At 45.4% G+C, this 19,932-nt stretch overlaps 1 protein-coding gene across 1 annotated transcript in view; it reads right to left on the bottom strand.

The window, feature by feature from the left end:
• The window catches only part of LOC117729436 (palladin-like), a 31,740-nt gene extending 14,038 nt beyond the window's left edge, over window positions 1-17,702 (bottom strand). The window contains exons 1-3 of the mRNA XM_034530462.1: window positions 17,578-17,702; window positions 16,515-17,471; window positions 5,885-6,001 (exon numbers count right to left, since the gene is read on the bottom strand). Of these exons, the coding sequence (XP_034386353.1) occupies window positions 5,885-6,001; window positions 16,515-17,471; window positions 17,578-17,702 (1,199 nt within the window). The remainder of the gene's footprint in view (window positions 1-5,884; window positions 6,002-16,514; window positions 17,472-17,577) is intronic.
• Window positions 17,703-19,932: the final 2,230 nt, after the last annotated feature.

Genomic DNA, 19,932 nt, shown 5'->3' on the forward strand with positions numbered 1-19,932 from the left:
CGGGAAGCAGACACACCCTTTCCCCCTCCTTCCAATCGGAGGCCCGTGTGTCTGGGCAGGCGCCCGGGCCTCGTACCGATCTGGGAGCACTCCCCCCCCCCCCCCCCCCCCCCGGGAGGGGATGAGAGAGTCCTCACACAACACAACCAGCTTCATCTGTCTCATCTCTCTAGCACTCTGTAGCTTCCATCAGTGCTAATGTCCCAGCTTCTTTTTGAAAAGCGCATTATGACACTTCTGATCACGATAAACGCCCCAAAGAATGCATCTTCTCTCAGGTTAGGGTTGTATTTGGTGAAAGGGTCATACACAGGACTTTCACCCGGGAGACTGGTGTTCTGGTCCTTTTTGACCCCAAAAGTCATGTGATATTTGACTTAATCTAAAAGTGTTGTTACAGAAACATAAAGATAATTGACCCTTGGTTAAGCCAAGCGCCCCCCCACCTCAACTCTCGACCTCTGTATCAACAGACGGGGGAGGGGCAGGAAAAAAATCCCAAAAATGCCGGACGAGCAGCTGCCCCCCGACCCGAGGACAACATCCTGCTGCACGGCCATCGCTAGATTGTTATACCCGAAACAGAGCTAACGCCTGTTCCAGAAAACAATCCATCAGCAACGCTTCACGCAGGAGAAATTCACACCTGACAGAGTGGGTGTGGGTGCAGGAAGTACAGAAACCGGGGGGGGGGGGGGGGGGTGAGGAATGGTTGTACGAGCCAGTCCGGGTCAGAAGAGATTACACACCGTGTCATTGTTGAGACGAGCGATGCATCGGAGGGCGGCGGTGACGGGTGTAACGGTCCGGAGACTCAACACCCAGACCCCCCCCCCCCCCACCCCCCTTATCCGGAGGCCTGAAGAGTCATCTGGCACGCTTCAAACCCCCATCGGCATCAAACGCGCGATCCAGACACAGAGAGGGAGCGAGAGGCCGGGACGACGCGGGGATCCCCGGAGCGACGCGACTTCGTGTACAATTTCTTTGGCACAAAAGTCGCAGCAGCTGGCGATTTGAGAGCGAAAGAAAAATTAAATATCGTTTGATTGTTTTGAGCAAACCAATATGTCTGTGCGGTTTGGAAATCAGTTTTTTAGGATTGCTGCCAGGCGGAGGAGAGAAAAGGGGGGAAACGACTCGTTTTTTTGGGTGACCGCCACGTCTGCTGGCGACTCGCTCGGGGGGAAAGTCAGGTTTCTTTTCTTTTTAAGTCGCTCGCTGCATTAATCAGAACGGGTTCAGCCATGTGCTCTTCGCTTGATGTGGATTGCGCAATACACACATCTTCTTCAACGGAGCAAAGTCTTTTGGACGCCGTCGAAAGAGAAAAAGGGCTTTTTTGTGCGTGACATCATTCAACAAATTACTGTTGTTTCTTTTGCAACGGGGCGTTGTTGGAGGGACTGTGAGTGAGTGTTTTGTGTGTATGTAAGTTTTTGTGAACACAGGCCAGCAAACAGCGAGCTCACATATTTATTATGCCCCCCGATGTTTTAACCCCAAACTTCTCAAATACTGGCGGCACAAAGACTCAACCTGTGACACTGGAGCGTCGTTTTTTTTTTTTTTTTTACGTGTCGGGGATGATCGAGTCAGGTCCCGCGAGTTAAATGCATCAAAATAAACAGGAAACGTGTAGTTTCTGCTTTCAAAAAGTAAAAGAATGAACATAAGTCGCATAACCCTAGTTGGTTAGGGTTAGGCAACACAAGTTGGTACTTGGTAAGGCTTCGGAAAAGGTTGCGGTTTGTGTTACGTAACAACACGAACAGCAGTCTCCTGGGTGAAAGTCCTGTGATTGTCCCGCCAGCTGTCCAATAACACGGATAGTTAGTTGAAAGTTTGTTTCGTACAGACGCCAAAAGGTAAATATGTAATTTCTGTGCAGCAACATACTGTATGTGTAAAAATAGAGTTGGAATTCAGGATTTCACATTCGTATTTTTGTATTAAATGCATTCAGTAGTTTTCCGTTCTGGCTCTGGCTCGACGGGCTGCCAGGCCCTCTTTGCAGAATGTGAAACCATCTGCTCAGTAGGAGTTCAGGAATGGAAATTGTGCATTTGTTTGGGCACGATGTAACGCAACGCGGAGCACGGGACTCATCAGCCTGTGCTCCTCTGAGGGTTGACTGAGCATGGACTAAGAGGCACAACAATAAAACCCCTTATTAATCAACCTTAATGATCTACCATTATGTATAATTACTGACTGAACTCATTTGGAGGCAGACGGTTGTGTTTATTAAATCCCCTTCTCTATTTCTCTGGAATGTGCTGAACAGGGTGCTAGATTTAAACACAGCGTTCTCTCCAGTGGGAACTTTGTTGAGTCACTTAAGGCATTTTTGGACTGGGAGAACTTTTTCAGTTCCAAGAACTTAGTTCTAAGAACCCTCGTTTGTATTTCGTACACACTGCAAGAAGTAGAAACCTTTTTAGCTCAGAATTCAGAGAAGCTACTTTACTCTCCCAGCAAAAGAGGAAGCATTAGTGGCGTCTAATTGGTCGAACACATGAGCGCCCGCAGCGCTGGCAACCACCATTTAAAAAAACTAAACACTTTTAGCCGTTTAAACAACAGACAACACAAACAACAGCGTGTAAAGAAAAATAAATGGAAGAAAACACGGATAGGTTTCCCTAGTAGCACAAAGGCTAACGCAGTAGCACTAACCCAGTAGCACTAACCCAGTAACACTAACCCAGTAGTACTAACCATGTCACACAAGGTACACAAAGGATAACCCAGTAGCACAAAGGCTAACGCAGTAACACAAACCCAGTAGTACTAACCCAGTTGCACAAGGTACACAAAGGCTAACCCAGTAGCACAAAAGCTAACCCAGTAGCACAAAAGCTAACCCAGTAGCACAAACCCAGTCACACATGGTAACAAAGGCTAACCCAGTAGCACAAAAGCTAACCCAGTAGCACAAACCCAGTCACACATGGTAACAAAGGCTAACCCAGTAGCACAAAAGCTAACCCAGTAGCACAAACCCAGTTACATAAGGTACACAAAGGCTAACCCAGTAGCACAAAAGCTAACGCAGTTGCACAAGGTACACAAAGGCTAACCCAGTAGCACAAACCCAGTTACGCAAGGTACACAAAGTCTAACCCAGTAGCACAAAAGCTAACCCAGTAGCACAAACCCAGTTACACAAGGTACAGAAAGTCTAACCCAGTTGCACAAAAGCTAACCCAGTAGCACAAACCCAGTTACACAAGGTACAGAAAGTCTAACCCAGTAGCACAAAAGCTAACCCAGTAGCACAAACCCAGTTTATACAAGGTACACAAAGTCTAACCCAGTTGCACAAAGCTGACTCACTGAGCCAAAGAAGCCGAAACTCAAACTGAAATCACAATTTTGCCCGTGTCTATATATATATATATATATATATATATATATATATATATATATATATATATATATATTGTGGCATGTACCAGTGGTCGTCTATTTATTCCTACATTCCTACACATTAATAGTAATAAAATCTAAGGGTCTGATCACACAGATACACGTGTCAAGCCTTTCACGTAAAAATGGACAATGCGCCGGCTGGCGGTTTGTTGCGCAAGAGAAGAAGAAAAGAAAAGCCCTTGAAGGTATGTAGTTCACGAGGGAGCTCGCCGGGGGGGCCAGTTCCTCTCGGGGAGTCCCCGGAACCCGCTTGCTCCAATCCAGCAGGCAGAGAAGGAAACCAATCACCAGTCCTCATTCGCAGAGGAAGCAGGGTGTGTTCAGAATAGCAAAGGTGCACATTTCTTGGCAGACTGCATTTCACGCCACCCATTTCCTCTTGAACACAATACCGTAATGAAACACAACCATTCGGAAAACACGCACGCCGAGACGGGCTCCGGCCGAGCCGGTGACTAAACCGTCACAACCAACCAGCCCTGAGGGTGCACCGAGACACTTAAAGACAATGGGTGCCAGATGATGCGTGGGATAATGACAGAAGCATGATCTGTCACGCTGCAGAAGAAGAAGAAGAAAACCAGGGCCTCCGTAGTGCGTGCCGAGCGAGCCTTCGCTCTCCTCATCTGACCCTGTTGTTATTTGCCGCTGTTGATGGAAACTTTTTTTTTTTTAATGACGCAAGGCTCCGTTTCACCACAACCCCCCCCCCCCCACCCCACCCCCCCCACCCCAAAAAAAGAGCGCGCAGAGCGAATGAAGAGGAGGAAACTTTTGATCGCACACACCGACCGTGACGGGATGTCGGAGCGACGGGCTCTGCGAACCGCACCAATCGACGATCAATACGGCCTCGCGAATACCAGAGTGGACCGTGAAACTTTTCTCGGGGGACGCGTTACTCCCAAAGTTTACGTCGGTGTCCGTGTCTTTTAGGTCGCGGACCACAGGAGTCAACCGGAGTGCAGCTTGGACGAGAGGAGCGGCGTCGAGGTTTCTTCTTTTATCCCTGATTACACACCACGATACTGAGAGTATCCAAAACCCTCAGAATTCATGCAAACACAAGATGGGTTTCCTCTTTCCCATTCTGACTCGCGATGGCTTGAAGCTCTCGGGGGCTCAATGCCGCATCATATTTAACGCCTTATTACGTTATTCATACCCCATAGGGCCTCATTTACCTGCCCTCCAGGTATACATGTGGCACCGGTACTGGTACCACTGTTTGTCTGCAATGCGGTGGTGTTGTAATAACAGAATGTGATGGAGGTGAAGTAGCTCCCCCTACTTCTTTAGAGCATGTGGCCACATCTTACACATTAACGCTGCATGCGTTTGATTATTAATATGTTTTAAGCCACGCTAGCGGCATCTGGAGAACCCCCCGGGGGACCGAAATATGACGACGATGTTCAGATGTGTTGCTGGAGAGGTTTACGCTGACGCTCGTTAAATCCCGAGAGGATGAATCTCACAGAGCGATCCTCTGACTTTACCCGTGAGCAAATGCCTGCGGAACTAATGATAAACCTCATCATTTAAAAATCCATAAATTTGTCCAACAATGCGTGTTCCTGCTCACGAAAACACGCTTATGCTTGTGTTTTGAGTTCTCTGGCTCGACGTGATATCATAGTTCGGGATGTTCGTGGTCTAGAAAAAAAAAAGCGCCACTAGACGTACAGATTATACTAAATTGGTGCCTTTTGTTTTGAGTCGTCTCGAGAAAATAAACAGGAAAATGTTGAGTCTGCGCTCGATTGAATGTTTCTGCTACTCGCAAACGTCTCCGTTTAAAGACGACGCGATGCAGGAGTCCTGCTGTCGGGGGGGGGGGGGGGAGGTCAGAGGTCACCAGAATGTTCCGGACGACGGACGACAGCTGAAGGAGCTCCGACCGGAAGCAACGAGGAACACTATGACTGTATTAGCAATATACCTTAGTACTATGTGTACTATATATACATGTATGTATATGTATGTATATATATATATACACACATATATGTATACATGTATGTATATATAGTGTGTGTACAGTTCTTGCAGTTCGAATCGACAAACTTAACTTTATCTGTCCGTGCGGGAATTAATTGAAGTTTGTCTGTGTGTGTGTGTGTGTGTGTGTGTGTGTCTGTGTGTGTGTGTCTGTGTGTTTTTGTGTGTGTGAGAGACTAAAACAGGAAATAGTGACAGACATATGCAGCAGCTGAGCTACAAATACAGACACCTCGACACTCTTGGGGATGCCCACACACACACACACACACACACACACACACACACACACACACACACACACTCATACGTACATACTTTCTCTCCACAATGAACAATACAACTCATTCATTCTTTCAGAGCGACATCACATCCCATCGCTTTCCTTTCTGAAGTAAAACACAACAACAAGTTGAAGATGACCAGGTGACTCTTTCGGTGTCCTGACCTCTCTCGTGACAACGACCACTGCCTGTAGCCGAGATGAAGGGGGGTTCCCTGTGGTAGCTGAGCGGTTCTAGAGGGTTCCCTCTGGTACCTGAGCGGTCCCGTGGTCTCCCGGTCTCTTTAACCCCCAAAAAAGGCCCTCCGATGGGTAAATGGAGGCTGCAGCTACACGGCGAGCTTCTCCTCCTGACAGCGCGGCGCACACACTGACACTCTGGCACCAGGACGGCCACGCAGAGTCACACGGTCAGGCGTGCACACAATGAGGGAGGGGGGGGGGGGGGGAGGGAGGGAGGAGGGGAGGAGGGAGGGAGGGAGGGAGGGAGGGAGGGAGGGAGCAGCCAAATTCCACACGCGACAGAAGCGCAAGAAGAAAAAGAGGCATTTGAGATGCAATTTAAAATACAAAAATAAAAGTTCATTCATACTGCCTCCATGGTTTCCGTGACAACAAGGACGCAGGTATGAACATCCTCTTAACGTCTTAACTCTTAAAAGTTTTTTTCCAGCTGTTTCTTTGTGGGAATCTGTCTCCCAAAACAAACAAAACAAAACAAAAAACTAGCTTTTTCTGCTCTTATGCAAGTCCAGGCCACAGTCTGCTGACCATCAAAAGCACTGCAGCAGGGCCAAACCCCCCCCCCCCGTCTCCCCCGTCTCCATGGAAACCTCTAGGGTGGGGGGGAGGAGGCTCTGATCTGTGGCTGCAGAACGAGGTAATGGTGTAAATGAAATATGACGGTGCTCCACCAAACGGCACCAGATCCCACATGCCAGAACTGAGCAGGCCACTTAAAACAGCCCAGTTAGGCCTGGACAGAAATAACTCGGGTCAGTCGGGATGTAAATAGACCACTTTGAGCTGGTGGCAACTGGCACAAGACAAATGTGACTGGTCATGCTTTGTACACACACACACACACACACACACACACACACACATACACATATATATATATATATATATATATATATATATATATATATACACACACAAGAATCGAGACCATATAATAATCCTCAACACTCCTAAAGGCTCAAATTCTATGGACGACTAAAGCGGCCGTTACATTGAATAAATAACTTTTATTTGAAAATAAGTAGAAATACACAGTTAGAAAAATGATTAAATAAAGGAATTATAGCGATAAATTACGAAATGTCAAATTGAGAAATACATAATTTTTTAGAATTGAGGCTTTTATGTTTTTAATTCTTTATTTTCTATATTTATTGAATAATTTCTTTATCAATTATACCTTCTTTTTTTTACACTTCATTGCAACGTCAATCAGTTTCCATTGAACATTTCTATACATTCTTATAAGTAGAAATGTCGACATGACAAAATGTTTATTATTAATCTTCGGCCGGATTGAAGTGAAACGTTATTTTAAAGAGTTTTTAGCTTCGAGCTAAACTTAATTCATTTTTTTTTTGTTTCCTCGTAAATCAATACTTCAAATAGTTTCTACTTTCAGAAGTTCTTTTAAGTCCAAATTGCACCGAAGGTTATTTTCGATTAATATATTAATGTTTATTTATTCATCATAAGGGTTCTCCTGGGTCAGCGACTATAAATCTGGTATTTGAGGTTTGTTTTCGAGTGTTGGTGTCTGACGCTAAGTCCTCAGCAAAGAGTGAAAAACACACACACACACACACACTCACACACACACACACACTCACACACACACACACACACACACACACACACTTGTGATATTTTGGTTGCTGTCAATGAAGAATCCCACATGGGATTATTTGTGGTGCTGCTTGTAACTAGGTCTGCTCTTCTGTACCACATTATGAGAAGAACACACACACACACGCACACACACACACACTCACACACACCTAAAGACGTCCTGTTCCAGTGGTGGACGCGCTGTAATCATGCGGTTCTTTTATTCAAATTCTTCTACAGTGTAGCGATAACTGCGTGACTATAAAACATGGTTAAAATGAAGAAGGGCCGTCACAGTCTCTGGATGTTAATGACTGAGGACTCACTGCGTTTGTCCTCCTGGAGACAGAAGAGAGAGTCAGAAAAATATAACAAATAAATTAAAGTAATGTGCAGATGGGAGCAGCTTTCCAAAATATGAGTCAACAAGAGTAAAATTGATTTCTCCCTCCAAGCAAAAATACTGGCTATTAAATATTGGCACAGCATTCACACACACACACACACACACACACACACACACACGCACGAATATTTAAACCGCAACATTACACGGCCTTCACCGAGAGGAAGTGGCCCTCTGTTGTTGACATCAACAGAGAGATTTATTATTTTTTTGGGAGACATTTCGTGAACTATTTAAAAAAAATAAAATAGCTGTGGGAACGAATGAGTGCAATTTTAAAAATGTTTTTATTTTTACGGCCCTTTCCTCAAACATGCACGCCGCGAGAGGGTTTCTACACACACACACACACACACACACGTAGACAGTGTGTGTGTTTGTGCGTGTGTGCGTGTGCGAGCGACATTGGTCTGGAGCCTCGTAGACCAGCTGCCCCCCCCCCCCCCCCCCCTCCCCCCCAAAAGACCTCACCTCAACGTGCACCATCAACGTCTCTGACTGTTCTCAGGTCAAAAGGGGGCGGAGCCAGTGAGCAACACACTGGCGAGATGCCTCTCAAACTGGGAGCACACCAGTGAACCCAGTAACACGCCGTGACCGGGGCTGACGTTGCTGCGGTCGGGGGATCGAACTCCGCGACCTCTCCTCCGCACTCTGAATTCATTCATTGGACTCATATCTGAGCTCTGGTTCCGACACACATGGGCCAGACGTGAAACCACATCCTGAAAACCCCCACCCCCCCTACCCCCACTCTCAACTGTCTCTCCCCATGACATCAGAACACCGGACTGGGTCTATTTCACTCAAGCGATGCGCACGAGACAAACAACGAGGAACAAAGAAGCACATCTTGAGTCCCTGAGACAGTTTAACGTCCTCACAGCTGTTCTCCTGTCACAGGTACACGGGAAGGAAGACTTAAACTCGTTTTTTTACGAGTCCCATTTGACCTCTCGAACCCGCTCGTAAAAACAAGCATCCCAGCACACGTTTTTTTTTTAAAATATCTTTTGGGGGACATTACGCAGCCAAAGTGCACAACACGTGGACGCCGCATATATCGACAGTTTCAAGGCGGTCTGTCGCTGTTTTCTCTTCGGGGACGGAAACATCTCGTCGAAAAAGGCAGATTACGGTAAACTCTAATGGTCGAGACTCATCGAGCGCGATGGAAGCCGGGAGTCGTTTTTTAACAGGTGAACGGAAGGAATGTGACCCGCCGCTCGCTGTTCACAGCCCAGCTGTGGAGCAGACGCCTCGAGGCCCCCGTGACTCAGAACCACGAACTGGGAACAGAGGCAGCCGGGACTGGAGTGTCTTGGAAGGACCACTGGAGGCAGATCTCAGAGCTGTGGTCACACTGGTCTCTACAGTGAGACTGTTTGTGTTGGGAGGATTGGGATAAGTGTGTGTTCAACGCGACGTGGCTGATCGGAGAGTGATCAGATATATATTTTGTGGTCAAAGGAGCGGCTTTTCATCTCCAATAAATTCCTCACAATATGAACCAATAATATATATAATAATAACTTGTAATAATCTGCCTATAAATTCTTAACAATATAAGTTATCGTTTTAAAAGCTTTTATTTTGAAGCAAGGAAGTCGCCCCCTGGTGGTCAGGAGAGAGAATGCAGCTTTAACGCATGAAGCATAGACTTCTATACAACCAGAGGAGTCGCCCCCTGGTGGTCAGTAGAGAGAATGCAGCTTTAACACATGAAGCATAGACTTCTATACAACCAGAGGAGTCGCCCCCTGGTAGTCAGTAGAGAGAATGCAGCTTTAACGCATGAAGCATAGACTTCTATACAACCAGAGGAGTCGCCCCCTGGTGGTCAGGAGAGAGAATGCAGCTTTAACACATGAAGCATAGACTTCTATACAACCAGAGGAGTCGCCCCCTGGTTGTCAGGAGAGAGAATGCAGCTTTAACACATGAAGCATAGACTTCTATACAACCAGAGGAGTTGCGTATGCAACCAGGCGAACAAATGCCCGATTCGTACATCCTGACCAATCGGTGCAGACTCTGACGATGCTTCATTGTGAACGACAAATCTACGTTGAAGTCGACAGGAGGCGAGTTAACTGACGTTAGCTAACGTTAGCTGATAGCAGCACAGCACCGCTGGACTTAACAACGGAGCTAACAGCTAACGTTAGCGGCAGTTGCATTGAGTTACATAATGAGGCGTTTAAGCTCCAATCAATGAAAATGAGTATTGGGCGCAAGTCATTTCTGACATTTAAAAAGATACGTTTAAATATCATCTTGTATGTTTTTAGCGTAATACTTGAATAAAACGAAGAGAATTACGACGTGTCTAACTTCTATTTTTTTTAAAACTAGTAACCAGGTAGGAAAAAAATGGTATTGACACATCTCTACTGGACTCGACTGGACCTGGTCTTGGACCTGAGTTGGACTCGTTTTAGCTTTGCCGCGTTAGTGAACGTCCACGTCTGCCGATGAGGCCGGAACCGAGATTTATGGAGCGTCCCGTCTTCCTGTTGAGCGCGTCTTAGATTACCGTCCTCTCGGCGCGCATGACTGCTGCCTTTGTCCGCAACAGACATGCTGCATAATAAATCTGGTATTCCGCTTCTTCGACTGTCACCGATCCTCTGATATAACTCTCTACAGCTCTCTTTTCCCTCCTCCTTGTACACCGCCGCCTCTCTCCTTTAACTCCTTCTCGCCAGATAGCTTAGCGGTAACCTATCGATCCTATCGAGGACGAACAGATATGACATTCCCTCGTTTCCCGACTCAGTCGAAATAACTTTGTCATGAATGTATTAGGAGATTTAAAAAAAAAAAAAAAAAAAGAAGCAGTTGCAAATCCTTTTTCACGGTCTACAAGACTCACCCACTAAGCACTAAATGGGATTTCCACATGGTGCTGTCAGTGAGCCCATAATCTTTATGTCCAAAGCTAACATTATTAGAGGTTTATTCTCTCGATTCACAGCTGCTTTTGTGATACATTCACCCCGAGTTCCACACGCGGTATAATGCTTCATTTCTGTTTAATGCTCTACTCTTTAAAATAAAGACATGGAATAAACTTTGAATCATGTGTAGTCCTGTTTGATGGCATGTTCACGGCGCGATAACCTACAAAGAGATGCCAAATGACACTGATTACGTGTACTTGGGTCTGTTGAAATATTACCATATATAACATATAATATAATATATATATATATATATATATATATATATATATATAACTCAAGTAAGAGATCAGACAAAACTAAATGTGGAATTCATGTGAATAAACCACAGATTCTCTATGGTATAAACAATAACATCACTACTGTGTTTATGCCTAGATGACGTTATTTTGATTGTTGATGGCGCAGCTACACGGTTAGCATAGCATAGCATAGCATAGCATAGTCGACAACATCTCAAGAGGAATCACTCCAGCTCGTTGGCCGCAGCCGTCAACTCATAAATGTCAAGCACGTGCAAAATAGTTTAGTTTTACAAATCGGATAAGTGGATTAGTGTGAATTTAGTCGCTGTATGTGATAAGAGGGGTCGACGTCAGGACCGCGAGGCCAGAAGAGGAGCGGGGGGGAAGAGGTCTCACCTCGTCGGGGTGAGACTTCACACTCTGCCTCCAGGACGCCACGACATGCCGTCAACGCAGCGCAGACGTGCGTCCGTCTGGGTGTTTGTGTGTACTGTTGTTCTGCAGGAGGAGAGTCTTAACGCTGGTCCAGCAGTGATGCGCGTTACATGAAAGGTGCTTTTGTCTTGTTTGCGGGTTTCCCTTCTGCATAAATTCTTGGGCGTCAACAGAGTATTTTTAGCGTGGTGAGAACTGAATTACTCGTCAGGTCTGCCACGCGGCAACGTGCCAGATTTCCATACAGTATCGGTTAGTTAAAGGTTTTGTGTGAATGTTTTCATGTTTCAGGAATGTTAACTCCCTGTCAAATAGTCCCTGTGTAGTATTAATTTAAAGTGAGAGTGCAACCCCCCCTACCCCACACACACACACACACACACACACACACACACACACACACACACACGCACACACAGTCATTCCAGGCTCCCTCATTACTTGGAGCTTAAATATGAAATTACATCATGCTTGCAAAATTGTACACAAAAAAAAAAACATTTAAAAAGCAGGTATATGAACATACAAGCGCTCTTTTTTCCCTTTCCTTGTTCCTCCTGCAGAGATCAAATGAGCCCATGAGGGAAAATTAAAAATTATTGCCGTCCTGAAACGGGCCCAACAGTCAGCATTGCAGTCGGGCTGCGTCATGAGTCAGCACCGGGTCACCTGCGATGACCTCATAGTAAGTCTGTTTCACACAATGTAGGAGGAAGGGCTTCTGGAACTGATCGCTGCTGGAGGAACTATCTATGAAGCAACGGGCTGGCAGTGCAGGTTAAACTACTTCTTTGGTTCTCTTCACAGCCCTTTGTGTGTCCGTCTGGCAAAATAAAAACCGGTGGTATAAAGTATGAGGAGGTAAATAACAGCAGCTGGCACAAGGTATTTCAAGGGGCAAGCTCCGGTTCTGCTGATTGAAGCAGATCCTGAAGTATCTTAAAGCTGCAATCTCTCCACTGGCGACTCCTCTGGTTGTATAGAAGTCTATGCTTCATGTGTTAAAGCTGCATTCTCTCTACCGACCACCAGGGGGCGACTCTTCTGGTTGTATAGAAGTCTATGCTTCATGTGCTAAAGCTGCATTCTCTCCACTGACCACCAGGGGGCGACTCCTCTGGTTGTATAGAAGTCTATGCTTCATGTGCTAAAGCTGCATTATCTCCACTGACCACCAGGGGGCGACTCCTCTGGTTGTATAGAAGTCTATGCTTCATGTGTTAAAGCTGCATTCTCTCCACTGACCACCAGGGGGCGACTCCTCTGGTTGTATAGAAGTCTATGCTTCATGTGTTAAAGCTGCATTCTCTCCACTGACCACCAGGGGGCGACTCCTCTGGTTGTATAGAAGTCTATGCTTCATGTGTTAAAGCTGCATTCTCTCTACAATCAGCTGAGCAGCAGGTTGGTCTCGGAGCTCTCGACACGAAGCCCCGTTGTTGTTTTCTGCAAACTTCTCGACAGACTTCTCCTCTTCGTGTTTGGCGTAGCGGTCGTGGGCGTACGGCGTGAACAAGGATCCGACCGTATGTTTGAAAAACGAGCTCCATCAACTCCTGCTGACGTGGATCTCCCCGGCCGCCGTCTCATCTTCCAATCGTTTTCCTCTGCGGGTTTTGTGCGTTCGGTTGAAACCAGCAAGCCGAGGTTGCTCTCTAACGCAGCCCTATTTCAAGCAGAACGCCTGAAATAGCGGGCGAGCGCGCCGCAATTGGAGCTGCATCGCGAGAGTCATCAGGCTCCCGCAGCGTGTGTGGTGTTCTGCACAACCAGACCTCACACACACACACACACACACGCACAGGTCTTACGCTGGCTGCATACATTCCCTATACTCTCATGCCAACAGCTAATCTTAACCCCAAACTAGCCCCTTGAAGATGTAAAGAAAGGCCAAAATGACCTCAGACTGAGAAAATGCACAAAGTGGTTCCCAGAAGAAGAAAAAACACACACACACACACACGCATCCCACCACCAGAGAAGCATCGTTATAAACAGCGTTGCATAAAAGAGTGATTGAGGATCGGCTGAAGAATACCAGCCGCTCAGCACCCTGAGACTTTCTCTCCCGCCACGCCCGACCGCCGAAAATGTCTCTTTTTCGCTTTCCGTGCACAGAAAGACGGCATCACCTCGGCACCGAACTCATCACCAGTTAAACAGATCGGTACATCGTGTTTATCGAGGAGGTGAGAAGGTGTGTCAGCGGCTTCAAAGACGATGCCAGTTGAAAATTAAATTAACGTTAGTCATCACAGAGTAAATACAGTTTTATCTTCTAGTATCCAGTAGAACATGTGATCACGACATCATGATGTTTCTTTAATCTCTGATCTTGTGACTTTGTAAACAACCAATCAGTGTTTAGACCCACAGGAGGATAGCTAGTAACGTTAGCTAGTAACGTTAGCAGCACCGCTAACGGAGAACTAGCGGAGGTTTACTTCAGTTACATGATGATGCGTTCAGGCTCAGTGAAAATGATTCCTGGCTGAAGGTAAATGATAACGTTCTCATGACACGTTCACATGTAATCCAGTAAAATGTAGTGCTGGTGATAGAATAAATATATATATATATATATATAAAATACATCCACTATTGTGACCTCATGCCACAGAAATAGTTTATTCCGGTCTGCAGTCATGTTCCGGTACTCTTCTATCCCAGGACAATTACTTACAGTTGAACACTTCACTTTATTCTGCTGGCTGCTGCAATTTCTGCAAGAAGCTACGCAGGTAAGAAAGTCAGCGTGTGAGATGTGAATAAGAACGTTGAACCGGTTCTGCAAACTGCAGTTCTTCAGATGTTATGAATCATTTGCTGCCATCTAGTGTCCACAATCAAATGCTAACACAGAGGGAACAAACTGCATCTGCACTCACAGAAATCTGAATTCCCTTCAGCATTAAAATCATAACCTTGCACCTTCTTTTGTAACACGTACCGCCACAGCGTCAGCATTGAACCGCCGTGGTCCAACACGCCACACGCTACCTTCATATTCCCAAGAAGGTGTCGGGAGGAGGGGGGGGGGGGGGACGTGGAGCCCGGTGACGGGGAAAACACAGAGTCATTGCATCGCCTGCATTCTTGTGCCTGGCTCCTGTTTGCCTGAAGACTATTTATACAAGAGAACCCTGGTAGCCTGTTCCTGTCCTGGACCACTGGCTTCAGAACCTAAAGCCACATCTACTGCTCAGACCTTCATGGGGGGGGGGGGGGGTCCAGTATGCTGAAGACCCAATGGAGTCCAGTGAACCCGGGCCGTGCAATCGTCCCCTTTAGAGGTGACCTGCACTATGAGCTCGTTTTAAACTCTAGATACGACCGAAAGTTTTCAAAAGACACCAACGACAAAAAGAGTACAAATTGATGCACAAGACGTCCAAAGTTGAATATTGATTTATCATAGAATAGGGATTAAATGAAGGGATGCAATAAGAAGGAGCTATTCTGACAATTAGGCTATAATCGTTTTTAAATTAATGAAATGTGACTGAATCAGCATCTTAGTCTCAAGACTAAATCTAAAATAGCCTCCAGAGTCGCTTGTTCAACTGAAACACCTGCTGCTCTGAAACGGCCGAGTCCTGGAACATCGATTCTGACGACCAAAACGTGCAACAGCCAGAATGTTAATGCTGCCAACGGCTTCATTTCCAAGTTCGAAGTCTCGCTGACTCGTCTGGATGCAACGCTGCGCAGGTATGTCTTTATAGGTATGTCTTTATAGGTATGTCTTTATAGGTATGTCTTTATAGGTATGTCTTTATAGGTAGGTCTGATAGGTATGTCTTATAGGTATGTCTTATAGGTATTTCTTTATAGGTATGTCTTATAGGTATTTCTTTATAGGTATGTCTTATAGGTATGTCTTTATAGGTATGTCTTATAGGTATGTCTTTATAGCTATGTCTTTATATGTACGTCTTTATAGGTATGTCTTTATAGCTACGTTTTTATCGGTACGTCTTTATAGGTATGTCTTTAGAGGTATGTCTTTATAGGTAGGTCTTATAGGTATTTCTTATAGGTATGTCTTTATAAGTATGTCTTTATAGGTAGGTCTGATAGGTATGTCTTTATAGGTATGTCTTTATAGGTAGGTCTGATAGGTATGTCTTTATAGGTATGTCTTTATAGATATGTCTTTATAGGTATGTCTTTATAGGTATGTCTTTATAGGTAGGTCTGATAGGTATGTCTTTATAGGTATGTCTTTATAGCTACGTTTTTATCGGTATGTCTTTATAGGTATGTCTTTATAGCTATGTCTTTATAGGTATGTCTTATAGGTATGTATTTATAGCTATGTTTTTATCGGTACGTCTTTATAGGTAGGTATGTCTTTATATTAAACAGGCTGTGAGGTCGACATGAGCAGAAACAAGAGAGCAGTGTATTTTTAGTTTGTTGATAAGTGGGTGCAGATCACCAGGGAGAGGGTGTTGTCCTCTCAAAGGGAGTCACAGATCATTCAGCTTTTAAACTGGCTCAGGTACCAAAGGATTAGGAGTGGAAGTCCCCACAAAACCTGAAACCAGGTGCTTGTCAACACATGGCTGAGCTCTAAAGGGACCCTGGTGCTCAGAGACATTACCACTTCAGTTCACAGGGGGCGCCGGAACAAAAAAGTTAAAGTTCCTTGTGGTAGATGTAAGGAAGGAAGTGGGGCCTCAGCTTAAGTGTAATATTCATAATGTTCATACTATTGTGAGTGTTTTAAACACAACTTCAACCCCAACATGGACCAGAAGTCCTAAAAGCGCTCAGGAGAAATGAAAAATGTAACATCTTCAGTTCCATCTGCCGAGGAAGACCGCGTGACACCACCGAAAGCTCCAGAACTGATAACTTCACACTGAGATCGGAGGTCAAAACCATACCTGACGAGCGGCAGGGGGTTTCCCACGACTCTGCACTCCAGATGAATGGGGCTCCCCTCCGCCACCTCCTGGCTCTTCAGCTTCTGGTGGAAGCAGGGTGGAGACAGCGGTCCATGCACGGTCGGAGCTCCGGGGTGCTGAGACCGCACGCCGGCCGGAGGCTCCGGGCTCGAGGCCGGCTGGCTGGTCCGTGTCTCCGCCTCCTGGCAGGGGGCCGGAGCGGGAGCTGAGGCCGAGCCCTGGGGGGCCGGTCTCTGACCCCTCGGAGTCAGATAGCCGCTGTCGGGAGAGGAGGAGTCCTCCTCCACCTGCTGCTCCGAATGAGCAGAAGCCTTGAAGATGGACGACAGCTCCTCGATGAATGTGGCGGCTCGGCTGCAGAACTCCGTGGCGGAAGCGGACCGATCGTTCAGCTCCAGGCCTTCGTGGACCAGCCGGGGTTTGTCCTGCTTGTAAACGGGCTGCGTGGGTTTGCGGGGGGCCGGCGGGGCCTCGACGGACACCTGTCGGGGCTTGTGTGGGGGGGCATACTGGCTGGAAGAGACTTCACCTGCAGTACTTTCAAGGGGCACAGATAGGGGGGCTTTGGTCTGGTGCTGCACGATTGGGCCTGTGAAGAGGTTTTCAGTCTCAAAGGAGAGCACAGGTCGGGGAGCCTGCTCCTGGGATGTGGGATTAGAGGGGGGGCCGGGGTCTTCAGACACCAACGTGTCGCCAAAGGCCTCCAGGGCCAGGTCCAGGCTGCGGTGTATCTCTTCTGCACTCAGGAAGGCAGTGAGATCTGCGAAGTCCCCGTCTCCTCCGGAATCCAGCTCCGTCACCGAGTCCAGGTAGAGCTCCCCGTCGGAGGACGCCTCGGAAAACACCCCCCCATCGCCCTCCAAGGTCTCGCGTCCTGCCGGGCCCTTGAGCAGCGGAGAGACGGGGAGCGGCGGATTCCAGCTCCCGTCCTGCATCCTGGAACACAAAGCACACACATTCACACCGGGGACGGTTTATAAATAACTGTGGGCATGAAGCGGAATGACAACCGGTTGCAAGAGGAGCTTCAGATAGAAGTCACAATAGAGGTCGGCTCTGGCGGGATGATGATTGGAGGGTTTTAGCGAAGGTTGAGGTCACACTGAGGTCGCAGTGGATTTCCTCCTCGCTCTGCTGCGGTCTTGTTTGATCGCTCTGTTCCCTCATCTCACTTGTGTTTGGCTCCACATTCACAGAGAATACGGTTGAGATTTAATTAGTTCTTTTTTTTGAGTGATTAACATTGTTTGCTACAAAAATAACAATGGCAGAAATAATAATAACTAATAATGGAAAGGTTATTTAATTTAGCACAAGGTGAAGATTTTCTTTTTTTTCAATCTAATAAAATAATTAATTGACTGATATTGACCCTATGGATTAAACCAGTATTGGCAATAACCTTGTGTTTAAAAATGATGAACCTTCCTACACTTATTTAGTGTCATTTAATTTGCCAAAAAAAGAGACGAAAAGCACAATAAACAGAGTTAAAGATGAATTTGACTGATCAAATCAAATCTAAAATGAGTTATAATATATATATATATATATTTATAATATTATATAATAATATTATATATATATATATGTATATATATTACTATATTACTATATATATATACTATGACAACAAATTTCCACTTGGGGATTAATAAAGTATATACCTATATATATATATTGATACATATATAAATGTATACATATATATATATATATATGTATAAATATATATATATTTATACATATATATGTATATATATATATGTATAAATATATATGTATAAATATATATATATTTATACATATATATGTATATATATATATATATATATTCATATATATGTATACATATATAAATGTATATATACATATATATATATGTATACATATATATACTGTATATGTATATATATATATATATATATATATATATATATATATATATATATATATATATATATATATACATATATATAATGTATTGGATTGAGCTGGATCTCTCTCTCTTGTTGGACTCCAGACCTCCAGTCTGTTGTGGATCTGCTGCTGAAGACTCATGGATGACACGGAGTGACACTCGGAGCCTCCTGGCGTCCCGAAGACCAGCTGTTGTTATTTTTATTCCCCTGGGCTGTGTTTCAACAGCAGCTCAGAGAAGAGGTCCCTGAACCTCTCGCACAGGTACGAACTCACGAACCGAGAGGATACCTCTCAAAACGCTCCATCTTCTTAAGAGATAACAACTCAATGACAACTTATTAAATATGAATGTGGAAAAAACTGTCTGTGCTGTCAAAGTTTCCTCTAATTCTTATTAAGTTAACTTTATTGTCTCTTATGTATCTAGTATTTGTTATATTGAATACAAATAAAGTGAAATATTTAACGTGAGAAAGAAACTGTCCATGCGGTGTGTTCAATGACTGCTACTCTAGGCTGCATTTAAGACAGCTCTACTGTTACATTAAATAATTTAGATCATGCTCTTCCAAACCAGTATCAATAAATAAATAAAAACTTACCTTAAAGTGGGGGCGGTTTTGTCCAAACTCTTCCTGGTTTGTTTCGTTTATTAAGTTAGAAAAAGAGCCACAAAGGAAGCGCGTCTCTCCCCAGAAGAGCAGCCTTATTGGTGGGACGGTCGGCAGGATCTCTCCGGTTCAGGGTCCAATGGCGTACTGCTGTCCCATCTGCCCCGGCCCCTGACTGCTCGCCGTGTGGGGGGCTATATTTGGCCCTGCGGCTCGGGTTTCACCGCCAGAATATTGGCAAGAAGAGAGAGTGTTTAAGGTTATTCCTGGTGGAGGGGGAGGGGAGGGGGGGAGAGGGGGGGGGGGGGGGACATTTGTTCAGGACAAGTTAATGAAACGCAGAAAAAAATAAACATGTGCACACTGTTGGAATGTTTGACACACGGACAATAAAGTTTTTCACTTTTTACAGTTAGGAACATGTTCAGAGGCCCTCAAAGTGCATTTCCCCCCTCCCCCCATCCCCCGTCCCCAAGGTTTATCTTGCTGAATAAGTGGAGGGTGGTCCACTGTGTCCAGCTGAGTGGAGGCCGTGACCCCTGGACCCCCGCACTGGTCTGCCTCACCTTTGGGTAAGTTATGGCTTTACGATCCATAATTGTTATTCCTATGAAGAAAGTTCAAATATATTTATCTAAGAAATCCAAAAACTAGAGTGATAAAAAAATATATATATGTCATCGATGGCACGAGTCCAGTTTCTATACAATTGGCAATTTTTTTTTATTGTGGCACAAAAAAAAGAAACAAAAGCGAATCAGGGTGCGTTTAAATCAACTGGTTTAGTTTGGTATAGAAGTCTATGCTTCATGTGTTAAAGCTGCATTCTCTCTCCTGACCACCAGGGGGCGACTCCTCTGGTT

This window comes from Cyclopterus lumpus, chromosome 4, assembly GCF_009769545.1.
Source record: "Cyclopterus lumpus isolate fCycLum1 chromosome 4, fCycLum1.pri, whole genome shotgun sequence".
Lineage (NCBI taxonomy): Eukaryota > Metazoa > Chordata > Actinopteri > Perciformes > Cyclopteridae > Cyclopterus > Cyclopterus lumpus.